Raw genomic sequence first — 12,863 nt, forward strand, 5'->3', positions numbered from 1 at the left:
TTCTGAAATTAATATTTGATATTTCTAAGCCCACTCTTTGTTTTTAAGACAAAGGGAAGGAAGTGAAGTCAGAAGAAATGTCCGTTTTCACAGCGTCTGATGATGGCACAGTGAAATTTTGGAAACCCTTACAGGTCTCTCAAACAAATAAAAAAAAAAATCCTCTGAATTTTTAAAGTGCCCTGCTGCTTCTTCAGATGTATTTTCTCACTGACTAGATATGTCGGTTTATTTCCAGGTGGAGCACTTTAGCACCTTTCGCGGTCACAGCGGTGCGATTCATGGAGTCGTTTGCAAGGAAAGGGTCCCACAATTCTTCACTGTTTCTGAAGACCGCTCGCTGCGATGCTGGACATGGGCAAGAGGTAAAAAAAAAAATTGGTTTAAATTGAGACTTTAATTTTTTTTACCATTTATATAAATGATACAAATCATAATTATCAACTCACAAGTGTCTACAAATCTGCTGGGAAGGCACCTAAAGAAAGCTCAGCAAAAACCCGTAGTGATCCCGTATGTGTCAGGAGTATTGGAACAGTTAAACACAGTGTCTCTGTGGCTTTTAAACCCCAACTCTCTGTGAATGGTACTCATGGCTATTGATCAGTGGTCTTTGATCAGTGGTTGTTGACCAATCGTCATGACAATTTGCATGATCAAGGAACCAATCTCCCAACCCATTGTTCCTTCAGTGGTGCTAGTTTCAGTCACTGTGCAAATGTACTGTGTATAAGATTTGGGAAACCTGCAGTCAGCTGAGACTGAAGAAGTCACTTGGATGAGTGACGAAACGTTTCTCTCACTGAAAACGCTACGTCCAGATGAATAAAATCAACTTTTAGGGAGCTACAAATCTCTCATTTTTCTTATTTTAGTACCTGTTTGGCTTCAGCTTATGTTCCATAAATTGGCACAGTAAGCCAGTAGAAACATCTCAAATTTGAAAATGGATTTAACTCTCGTTATTTTATTTTTTTACTGTATTAAAAAGTCAATATTTATCATCTGCAATTAAGTAATGAACATTTGAAAATTGGTTAACGACGCATTATTATGTGGCCTTTTGCAGCTGTAAGTGCTTATGAGTAATGATGTTTAAAATGCTCCCCTTTTGTGCACTGATAAGGAGGACGTTATATAGAGAGATGCAAAAAGAGAGGTATTATGTTAAATATTAATGTCTTTAATTATTTTTCCATGTTCCCATTAAATTTCTCACCAATATTGTGCAAAATTAGCTACTTAAAATGTCTTTAAAACTCCTTATAATTTTCATTTCCTTTCAAGAAAAACCCTTTTTATGTTTATGCACGTCTTCTTGTGTTAGAGCCCAGACTTCATTTCAGGAAATCTTGAACCAATTAGCTGCGATGTCCATCTCAGTCATTGTGTTCAAAATGGTGTGCCCACAATCCAGCACACAAATCTATGTACTTATAATGACTGCATTTAAAGTTTACGAGAGTGCATCATTTTGGTTTCAGATGCAATTGTCAATGTCAACAAATCAATGTGTCTTTATGACTACAATATTCTTTTTTTATATTTAACAAAAAGCCTCAAAAAAACTTATTGTACCTTTTAAAACATAAATGAATGATGGTGAAAAAGATTGGGAGATATGAGTATCAATTAGAATTTCTTCAGTGTTGAATTAATCAAAGAAGATTTGTTTTAAATCTAAAAATAAAATAAGTACTACTGAACACGTGCTGGGAGCTAAACTGGTGCCCTATGTAGCCTTATCTTTAAAGTAATTACAGTGTTATTAAGGGTCCTTATACACATTTTGTTATGAAAACTGTGTTTCTTCTTTTTTCCACAGCAAGTCCTCCAAACCTGAAAGGCTCGGTCACAGCTCTGTGCTTCTGTCAAAATGATGACCTGCTCCTCGCTGGGTATGAATCTGGTTTGCTCGAGTTGTGGCAAAACAACTCAGTGGTTGGCCACAAGCAGGTGAAGAAGTGTACAAAGAAAAATAGTTTTTTTTAAACTCTTTTTAAATCTGTTTTTTTTTTTTGTTTGTTTGTTTTTTGACCATGCCATCCATCTTTGTGTGTGTGTGTGTGTGTGTGTGTGTGTGTGTGTGTGTGTGTGTGTGTGTGTGTGTGTGTGTGTGTGTCAGGTATTTGATGACCCCATTACAGCGGTCTGCTCCATGCCTGATAGTCAGATCGCTGTGGCGAGTGTGAAACTTATTGGTGTTTGGAAGCTGGTGTGGAATAAAAAACATGACACAGCAAGGTAAACACCAACAGCTAATACATAAGATGCCCAAGCACTCTCATCTGCATTAGTCCTATAAAGTTAAAGACAATAACTAATTTTGCCTAGTTTGCTTAATAAAAAAACAATCATATGACTGTCTAAGCGCTGTGGTAAACTGGCACGTGAAAGCTGTTTTGTGTTGATTAAGATTGTGAAGTTTAACTGATTCTGAGCTTCAGTGCATCAGCAGTGGAGGGAGACATCACATGAGGTATTATGAGTTTCAGTCTTCACACTAACTAATTCTTTAATTTTTGTCTCTTGCTTCCAGCTTGGTGAAGGTAACCACCTACACAGTCAGTGAACCAGTGGTGCGCCTCTTCTACTGCACTGCTTTATTTGGGGTGAACAAAACTGGAGAAGTATTTGATGTGGCACCCAAGAACAATGAGGGCAGCTGGCACAATAAAGTCAACAAGTAATGTATTTTTCATGCTTTTTTTTATTTTTTAAATCAGCCATTCAGCATAATAATCCTCTCATACTGGACTACATTCTAAAACAAGCTGTTTTAGCTTCTTTCCTCAAACTATAGCAGACCTTGGATCAAAATGCTTATTTGATATTTGCATGACCAAAATCCAGTTCAACAGCTCTTTGATGGATTCCTTGTTGCTTGTTTTTGGTAACTCTAAATGTGGGTTGTCTCTTGTTATCAGTTGGCACTATGAAGTTGAATTTCACTGCGTGATCCACAATGATAAGAAAAGCGTGTGGCTGGTGGGTGAATCAAAGGGAGAGATTTACATCGGCTTCCTTGTGAGTATACGAACCAGCATTACTCCACATTAAGCGTTAATTCACCATCAAAACCATTCTGAAGATGAAAAGAATTGGTATTTTAGGAAATAATCCCCTCCCTTGAACTGTGGACACTCATCATCTCTTGTGAACAGATTTAGTACATGTCTATAGGCAGAGATGGGCAGTAACGCGTTACTGTAATCCGATTACTTTTTTAAAGTACTGAGTAATGTAAGGGATTACTATTGCAAAAAAATGTAATTAGATTACTGTTACTTTCCCGTAGGCACACTGTGTTACTAAACCCTGATTTTTGTTTGTGAGAGTGTCTCATGACAACGACGTAAGCGCGTGCAACACCCGTGGCAGCAACAGACGTGTGTATATCAACAATGGAGAGAGTACGACCATGCAGCGTTTAAAGCATGGAAGTACTGACATTGGTAAATGGCCTGTATTTGTATAGCGCTTTACTAGTCCCTAAGGACCCCAAAGCGCTTTACACATCCAGTCATCCACCCATTCATGCACACATTCACACACTTGTCATTAGGGCTGCTCAATTAATCGAATTTTAATCACGATTACGATCTGGGCTTTCAACGATCATTAAAAATGACTGAGCCGATTATTAGCCCCTCCCTCATTTATCCGCGACACCTTAAAGGCCGGTCCGTGAAAATATTGTCGGGCATAAACCGTCCGTGGCGCAAAAAAGGTTGGAGACCGCTGATTAAGAGGACCCGAGGGAAGCTCGGCAAGCTAAGCAGAAGTTATTTGGAGAGTGACTGCCGTTGGTTGAAAAGAGTTAAAAAAAAAAAAAAAAAACTTCAGTGGTGTTGCACACTATTTTATATTATTTTTTTTAAAGTCATTGTTAACCCTTTAAAGCCGGTCAGAGCAGCACGCTCCGTTTTGCGTAGCTATTTTTAAATCCCTGTAGAACCTGAACCGTGTAAGCTAGCACAATAATTTGTTTTGCATATGAAACCGGAGGAGTTGTACTTACATCTGATGCCATCAGCTTGTCCTCGGTCACGGTTTCGTTCCACATATAGCTTTGCAAAAATTGCATAAAAAGCGCTTGCAGGAACAAAAGCATAATATTCCAGAAACACGCTTTGCCGTTCCTATCAGCTGTTCGTAACACTTCCCACAGTGAAATGATGCACATGCTGTTTTCTTTGCAAATTTGCATCATAGGATTGTTTTTTGTTTTTCCTGCAGTATATAAAAATTGCTGTATCTCCAAAATAAAACTATGAAGACACTCAAAATAAATTTCCTGTGGTGGGAAACTATTTTTTGCAACTTTATTGTATTTAAAGTTTTGAGGGATAAACCTCTTAAACTTCTCCAAGTAGAAATATATGTAAACAAAACAAAAGCGATTTTCAATTTTTTTTGTAGTTTATTGCACTTTTTTGCAATTTATGTAATTACTATGCACTTAATGCATACATATTATTAAAATATGGGCTATAACAGTTGTATTGATGTATAGCAACTTGAAATGCTCCCACAAATGGCACTACAGCATGTAAAAAAAAATAAATAAAAATAATATAAGCTCTGGTGGACTTGGTTCTATAGTAGGTCTTAAAGGGTTAAATAAATATCGTCAAATAATCGTGATCTCAATTTCAGTGAAAATAATCGTGATTATCATTTTTGCCATAATCGAGCAGCCCTACTTGTCATGGCAAGCTACATGTAGCCACAGCCACCCTGGGGCGCACTGACAGAGGCATTACTTTGAGTTTGATTCCATAAAAAGTGACAAAAACATTAGCATCCATTGTGCACTCTTCATGGGAAGAAAACTTCTTTCTACAGCAAAAATTTTAACTTCAAATCTGAGCAACCACCTAGCACACTGCCACAGGAATGTGAAAATCACAGAGAAAACCCCGGATCCCCCCACTGACATGACCGTTGAGGCACCGGTGATAACACTGAGTAATAAGACACCGATGAAAAGACAGCTGACAATCATATCCTCTTAATTTTTAGTTTCCCATGAGTCGGGAAACATCCCTTGGAAGAGCTTTCAGTGAACTGAACATGAAATGTGACGAGGAGGAGGGGAAGAAGAAGAGGACCCTGATAACAGCTGTGATAATGGATAACGGTAAACATCAGACCTGGAAGTAAAAGATGTTTACTTCAGTTGATTTTTCATGCTAATTTGGTCTCAGAAAAATAGTCAAGATATTCACTTTTCTGCAGCATATGACTAAAACATTGTATTCCTATGCATCACTGCCTAGATTTTGCACCCTTGCTTTAAAATAATGGTCAAGATGATGCAGGGTATTCAAATATTGTAAATAAGAAGACTGTTAAGTAGAATTCCACCACACTGTTTTGCTTCCTGTTGGTTAAATTCATAAGGTAACTAAGCAAATAAGGTAACTAGGCAACACCTCTGCTCTCCCATACCATATATACACATATAGAAAATGTCCCAATGATCCCAACAGCCAATCAGAGGACTACTGAGGTTAATCTGATTAATGAGTATCTTGGACACGTGCATTAGGAGTCAGACATCATTAGAAAATCCATATAACTTCCAAACTCTGAAAAGTTCAGAGCACAAAACGAAACTTGTTTACACATGAAAACATTGCAATATCAAGCATGTTCTATGTGTATATGGAGATTCTGTCACACCTGAAATGTTTGTCTGTTTTAGATTTTGTGGTGTGTGGAGATGCGGAGGGCAACATGTGGTTCAATCGCCCACCAGAGCTGTCCTCATGGAGCAAAAGAAAGCCTGTAAGAGTTCAAGAGTGAGAGAAGAGAGTGACTGACATGAACATGTAAAACTGAACATTTCAAGCAGTATGAAACCTGAGTTTTTGGCTCACATTGATTATTTGGGCAAATGGTGACCATACACTTAATATCAAGCTTCACTATTGTAAAAACGTTTTCTTACTTTCTTCCTGTCTGACAGAGAAAAAAAAAGAAAAAAGCTTAATAAGTTCCCAGTAACGTCTGAGGTCTTTTAACAAAGCAGAAAGAGAGAAAACTGCCAAAAAAAGCTGAAAATTCTCATATTTCAGCAGGTAAAATTACAAATCTGGCAATTTTTCCTCTGAATTTTTAAAATTTATTTATAGACAAATCAAATTTGGTCATCTTGATTTAAATGTACAGAGAAAAGAAAGCAGACAGCAGACATGATATACAACTTTCCTCCTTGTAATTGTGATGCTTTATCTGCAGGCTCACAGTGACAGGATCAGTGTGCTGAGACTCACTGACAGCACCATCATCTCAGCCTCCTATGACCGGACAGTGAAGCTGTGGGACAGAGACACCAAGAATCAGGTACTCTACAAACTCCACAAAACAATCTGGTCATAGATTATGTTTGTCTCCTTATCACATTCTTGCTAACTTACTGTGTTTACAGTGTTTTTGCAGCTGAAAACAGTACCCAGCAAATACATTTTACGGTTATCTCTACTAGTAAATTACAGTCTCTACTTGTGAGGTGTGTTAAATCTTTTAACTTAATTTCCTGAATAGGAATAAATTGTTTTATGCCTCAGCTTTCCCCTATAAATACAACATTTGATATTTTCCCCTATACCAATGATGCGTTTTGACATTTGATTATATATATGAATTAAGACCTGGTTTGACAACCATTAGAATAGTTTCTGGGTTTTTCCAAGAGTAGCAGCAAAGTTGTAAGATTCCTGGCTTTATATTGTAAAAATTGTGAGATTAATTGTCAAATTATTTTAGCTTCTCTTAAAGCAAGGATGATTTTCTTCACCCTGTCTCCTTTTCTTTCTGCAGGTGGGCTTGTTTGTGTGTGGAGGTCCTGTTCTGATCTTGGAGGTGAATCCACAAAGACCCACTGAGCTGGTCTGCAGTGACGGAGAAAGAAAGCTCTACTTCCTCTCTTGGAGAGAGTAATTCTCTCTGCGTTACACTCTAAGCTTTAGGAATTCAGGATAGTGTTGTGACTTGTTACAAACTAAGCAAAGACCAATAGGAATGCTTTCATTTTGGTGTCGTATGTACAATAAATTCATGTGAACAAAAAAGAAAGTGAAATGTTTACCTAGCCACATTTGACCTACCTTTAATTTAGATGGAGAAACTTGCAAACATGACAAGCAAGGTTAATAAAAAAAAAAAAAAGCTTCAAATGTTAGAAAGATCTCTTTAATTAAAAATTCAAGCAGAAGAAGAGAAAAATGTGTTTGTGTCTTTTTTAAATTCTTCCCATTGTGTTATTTTGGGTGTATTTTATTAAATATTTTTACATATTTTTCAAGTGTTTACATGATTTCCCCTTGACAGTTCTTCAAGCGTTAGATGACAGCAGATATTGGTTGTTTGTTTTGATTTTAATTACTCGTTATTTCAGTTGTTTTACCTATTTAAAAAAAACACATTTTATTTACTCACGTTTTAATGAAAGTTCTAGCAGAGACCCCTGGATATTTTTAATTAATGTTTGTACAGTGACTTCTTTTGACCTCCTTAAAGAGTCAGTATATAGAGGGATCAAAAGTGGTGTCGGTATTAATGATTTTCAACACAGACTATTCTTTTTGAAGGGATTTTCTCTAAATGTATCTAAGTTTTAAGTTTGGAAAAAACGCACCGTATTTAATGAGCTATATTTTGTGTAAATTTACACAAATTCTAAAACGCCAAACATTGTTTGAAGTAGCTTTAAATGTCACATATTGATTAAGAAAAAGGTTAAAAGGTACAGTAAGCGTGCTTGCCACAGCTGATGATAGTATAATAGGTGCTTTTATTTTTAGTACACAGACAATTTTTTACAATTATTTGAGAGACATTAACTTAAGTACTTAACCTGCTGATATCCTTCTAGTTGTATTTTTATACCCTAAGGCTGTAAAGGGAATTTCCGAACTGCTCTCGAATGCAGCAGAATCGGGTTGACCGCTCCCAGATGAGACGATTACTCACCTGGACCACGGGGTGAAGCGGACAACCTCCGCCAGTTTCAAGCGATAACCCAGATCTGGGGGAAGTATTCCCAACCAGTTTCTTTTTCCTTCTGTTTTGTAATTTTTTTTCCTACAAAGGAGGGAGAATCCTGAACTGGTGTCAAGCCAGCCTCCAATTCGAGACTTGCAGTCAAGCCAGCCTCCAGTTTGTTTTACGTTCCCTGTGTATTCAAAGTATTACGGGAATGGATGTGGAAACCGGATTTCAAAATAAAAGCCAACTTCGAGTGAATTAACAGATATGTTAAGAACATAATAACATATAATTTAGGCTTTTTTTTTTACAAACTCTAATGTTAGATCTATATGACACAGCCTTGTACCCTAATTGTGCCCTGTCACTATCAAGGCCATCTTATTTTGGATTTCAAAGTAAAAGCCCTGTGAATCTTCATTTTTGAACTACTCTTTCAATGACTTAATAATGCTCTTAAAAGCAAAAGTCGTATTTCCAAATACTATTTGAACTTTATATCAACACTTTCCAACCACAGTCTTTTTACAGTGATACCATATCAATATCAAGTCAGTCTGATTTTGCCTTTCATAGTAATGGCCCTTTGAAATTGTCCATAATTGACTTAATCTTCTAACGATTCAAAATGCTCTAAAATGAAAAATTCTTGTTTCCACAGGGTAATTCCACCTTAGATCAACAGTATACAGCCCCACAGTGATACCATATCAATATCAAGTCATTCTGATTATGCCTTCCAAAATAAAAGCCTTTTTAAATTGTCCATAATTGACCTAACTTTCAGTGATTTCAAAATGTTTTAAAATGGAAATTTCCTGTTTCCACAGGGTAATTCCACTCCAGATCAACAGTATACAACCTCACGATGTTACCATATCAATATCAAAACATTCTGATATTGCTTTAAAAAATAAAAGCATTTTCAAACTGCCCATATCTGAGTTGCTCCTGGAACAATTTCAAAATGCTCTAAAATGGCACATTCCTGTTTCCACAGGGTAATTCCACTTTAGATCAACAGTATACAGCCCCACAGTGATACCATATCAATATCAAGTCATTCTGATTTTGCTCTCAAAAATAAAAGCCTTTTCAAATTGTCCATAATTGACCTAACTTTCAGTGATTTCAAAATGCTCTAAAAAGGAAAATTCCTGTTTCCACAGGGTAATTCCACCTTAGATCAACAGTATACAGCCCCACAGTGATACCATATCAATATCAAGTCATTCTGATTATGCCTTCCAAAATAAAAGACTTTTCAAATTGTCCATAATTGACCTAACTTTCAGTGATTTCAAAATGCTCTAAAATGGAAATTTCCTGTTTCCACAGGGTAATTCCACTTTAGATCAACAGTATACAGCCCCACAGTGATACCATATCAATGTCAAGTCATTCTGATTTTGCCTTCCAAAGTAAAAGCCTTTTCAAATTGTCCACAATTGACCTAACTTTCAGTGATTTCAAAATGCTCTAAAATGGAAATTTCCTGTTTCCACAGGGTAATTCCACTTTAGATCAACAGTATACAGCCCCACAGTGATACCATATCAATGTCAAGTCATTCTGATTTTGCCTTCCAAAGTAAAAGCCTTTTCAAATTGTCCACAATTGACCTAACTTTCAGTGATTTCAAAATGCTCTAAAATGGAAAATTCCTGTTTCCACAGGGTAATTCCACCTTAGATCAACAGTATACAGCCCCACAGTGATACCATATCAATATCAAGTCATTCTGATTATGCCTTCCAAAATAAATGCCCTTTCAAATTGAGCATATACGGCCTACTTTTTTGACGATTTCAAAATGTTCTTAAACAGAATTTTGCTGTTTCCACAGGATAATTTCACTTTAGTTCAACAGTATACAACCTCACGATGTTACCATATCAATATCAAGTCATTCTGATTTTGCTTTCAAAAATAAAAGCATTTTCAAACTGCCCATATCTGACTTGATCCTGGAACAATTTCAAAATGCTCTAAAATGGAAATTTCCTGTTTCCACAGGGTAATTCCACTTTAGATCAACAGTATACAGCCCCACAGTGATACCATATTAATATCAAGTCATTCTGATTTTGCCTTCCAAAGTAAAAGCCTTTTCAAATTGTCCACAATTGACCTAACTTTCAGTGATTTCAAAATGCTCTAAAATGGAAATTTCCTGTTTCCACAGGATAATTCTACTCCAGATCAACAGTATACAGCCCCACAGTGATACCATATTAATATCAAGTCATTCTGATTTTGCCTTCCAAAGTAAAAGCCTTTTCAAATTGTCCACAAAGATGTCATTCTAAATAAAGAAATTACAAAACAGCTTGCAAACCAACCATGACATCTTTCCACAGACTTAAAATATAAACGTACTATCAATTACAACCTAGTGGCAATTTCAGCTTCCTTTTACATCATCTTTATGATTCAATTCTGTCATAATCAATTGAGTCTGATTTTGCTTTTCAAAATGAAAACCCAATATGTGTTGAAACAGCAATTTTCATTTTTAAAACATTCTGAAATAATTGAAAGAGTATATCACATATGGACAAATTCGACGGGCCATTAATTTGAAAGGCAAAATCAGACCAACATGAAATTTACATGGTTTTACTGTCGGGTTGGATACTGTTGATCTAAAGTGGAATTATCCTGTGGAAACAGCATCTTTCAATTTAAGAGCATTTTGAAATCGTTAAACAAGTAGGTCGTCTACGGGCAATTTGAAAATACTTTTATTTTGGAAGGCAAAATCAGAGTGACTTGATCTTAACATCGTATCTCTGTGGGGTTGTATACTGTTGATTTAAAGTGAAATTATTCTGTGGAAACAGAAAATTTCCTTTTTAGAGCATTCCGAAATCACTGAAAGTTAGGTAAGTTATTGGCATTTTCAACAGGCCATTATTTTGGAAGGCAAAATCAGAATGACTTGAAATTGAAGTAGTACCATGGTGTGGATGTACACTTTTGATCTAACATGGATTCATCCTGTGGAAAGAGCAAGTTTCATTTTTAGAGCGTTCTGAATTCTTTAAAAGAGTAGGTCGTATATCGGCAATTTGAAAAGTCTTTTATTTTGGAAGGCAACATCAGACTGATTTGATATTGATATGGTATCACTGTGGGGTTGGATACTATTGATCTAAAGTGGAATTATGCTGTGGAAACAGCAATTTTCCATCTTAGAGCATTTTGAATTCGCTCCAAGAGTAAGTCATATATGGGCAAATTGAAAAAGCTTTTATTTTGAAAAGCAAAATCAGACTGACTTGAAATTGACATGGTAACATCGTGAGGTTGTATACTGTTGATCTAAAGTGGAATTACCCTGTGGAAACTGAAATCTTCCTTTTTAGAGCATTCTGAAATCACTGAAAGTTAGATCAATTATGGGCATTTTCAACAGGCCATTATTTTGGAAGGCATAATCAGAATTACTTGAAATTGATATGGTAACATCGTGAGGTTGTATACTGTTGACCTAAAGTGAAATTATCCTGTGGAAACAGCAATTTTCACTTTTAGAGCATTTTGAAATCTTTAAAAGAGTAGGTCGTATCTTGGCAATTTGAAAAGTCTTTTATTTTGGAAGGCATAATCAGAATGACTTGATATTAATATGGTATCACTGTGGGGCTGTATACTGTTGATCTGGAGTGGAATTATCCTGTGGAAACAGGAAATTTCCATTTTAGAGCATTTTGAAATCACTGAAAGTTAGGTCAATTGTGGACAATTTGAAAAGGCTTTTACTTTGGAAGGCAAAATCAGAATGACTTGATATTAATATGGTATCACTGTGGGGCTGTATACTGTTGATCTAAAGTGGAATTACCCTGTGGAAACAGGAAATTTCCATTTTAGAGCATTTTGAAATTGTTCCAGGATCAAGTCAGATATGGGCATTTTGAAAATGCTTTTATTTTTGAAAGCAAAATCAGAATGACTTGATATTGATGTGGTAACATCGTGAGGTTGTATACTGTTGACCTAAAGTGAAATTATCCTGTGGAAACAGCAATTTTCACTTTTAGAGCATTTTGAAATCTTTAAAAGAGTAGGTCGTATCTTGGCAATTTGAAAAGTCTTTTATTTTGGAAGGCATAATCAGAATGACTTGATATTGATATGGTAACATCGTGAGGTTGTATACTGTTGACCTAAAGTGGAATTATCCTGTGGAAACAGCAAAATTCTTTTTAAGAACATTTTGAAATCGTTAAAAAAGTAGGTCGTATATATGCTCAATTTGAAAGGGCATTTATTTTGGAAGGCATAATCAGAATGACTTGATATTGATATGGTATCACTGTGGGGCTGTATACTGTTGATCTAAGGTGGAATTACCCTGTGGAAACAGGAATTTTCCATTTTAGAGCATTTTGAAATTGTTCCAGGATCAAGTCAGATATGGGCAGTTTGAAAATGCTTTTATTTTTGAAAGCAAAATCAGAATGACTTGATATTGATATGGTATCACTGTGGGGCTGTATACTGTTGATCTAAGGTGGAATTACCCTGTGGAAACAGGAATTTTCCATTTTAGAGCATTTTGAAATCACTGAAAGTTAGGTCAATTGTGGACAATTTGAAAAGGCTTTTACTTTGGAAGGCAAAATCAGAATGACTTGACATTGATATGGTATCACTGTGGGGCTGTATACTGTTGATCTAAGGTGGAATTACCCTGTGGAAACAAGAATTTTTCATTTTAGAGCATTTTGAATCGTTAGAAGATTAAGTCAATTATGGACAATTTCAAAGGGCCATTACTATGAAAGGCAAAATCAGACTGACTTGATATTGATATGGTATCACTGTAAAAAGACTGTGGTTGGAAAGTGTTGATATAAAGT

The 12,863-nt window shown here is 36.0% G+C and overlaps 1 protein-coding gene across 2 annotated transcripts in view; it reads left to right on the plus strand.

The window, feature by feature from the left end:
- tep1 (telomerase-associated protein 1) overlaps positions 1 to 7,233 on the plus strand; it is a 38,776-nt gene extending 31,543 nt beyond the window's left edge. For both annotated transcript variants that reach the window (XM_004555203.3, XM_004555204.6), the window contains exons 47-56: positions 49 to 134; positions 239 to 365; positions 1,826 to 1,956; positions 2,126 to 2,244; positions 2,540 to 2,686; positions 2,928 to 3,027; positions 5,026 to 5,143; positions 5,711 to 5,793; positions 6,247 to 6,351; positions 6,829 to 7,233. In XM_004555203.3, the coding sequence (XP_004555260.3) occupies positions 49 to 134; positions 239 to 365; positions 1,826 to 1,956; positions 2,126 to 2,244; positions 2,540 to 2,686; positions 2,928 to 3,027; positions 5,026 to 5,143; positions 5,711 to 5,793; positions 6,247 to 6,351; positions 6,829 to 6,948 (1,136 nt within the window). In that variant the 3' untranslated portion in view covers positions 6,949 to 7,233. The remainder of the gene's footprint in view (positions 1 to 48; positions 135 to 238; positions 366 to 1,825; positions 1,957 to 2,125; positions 2,245 to 2,539; positions 2,687 to 2,927; positions 3,028 to 5,025; positions 5,144 to 5,710; positions 5,794 to 6,246; positions 6,352 to 6,828) is intronic.
- Positions 7,234 to 12,863: the final 5,630 nt, after the last annotated feature.

The sequence above is a fragment of the Maylandia zebra genome, linkage group LG18, assembly GCF_041146795.1.
Source record: "Maylandia zebra isolate NMK-2024a linkage group LG18, Mzebra_GT3a, whole genome shotgun sequence".
NCBI classification, from domain to species: domain Eukaryota; kingdom Metazoa; phylum Chordata; class Actinopteri; order Cichliformes; family Cichlidae; genus Maylandia; species Maylandia zebra.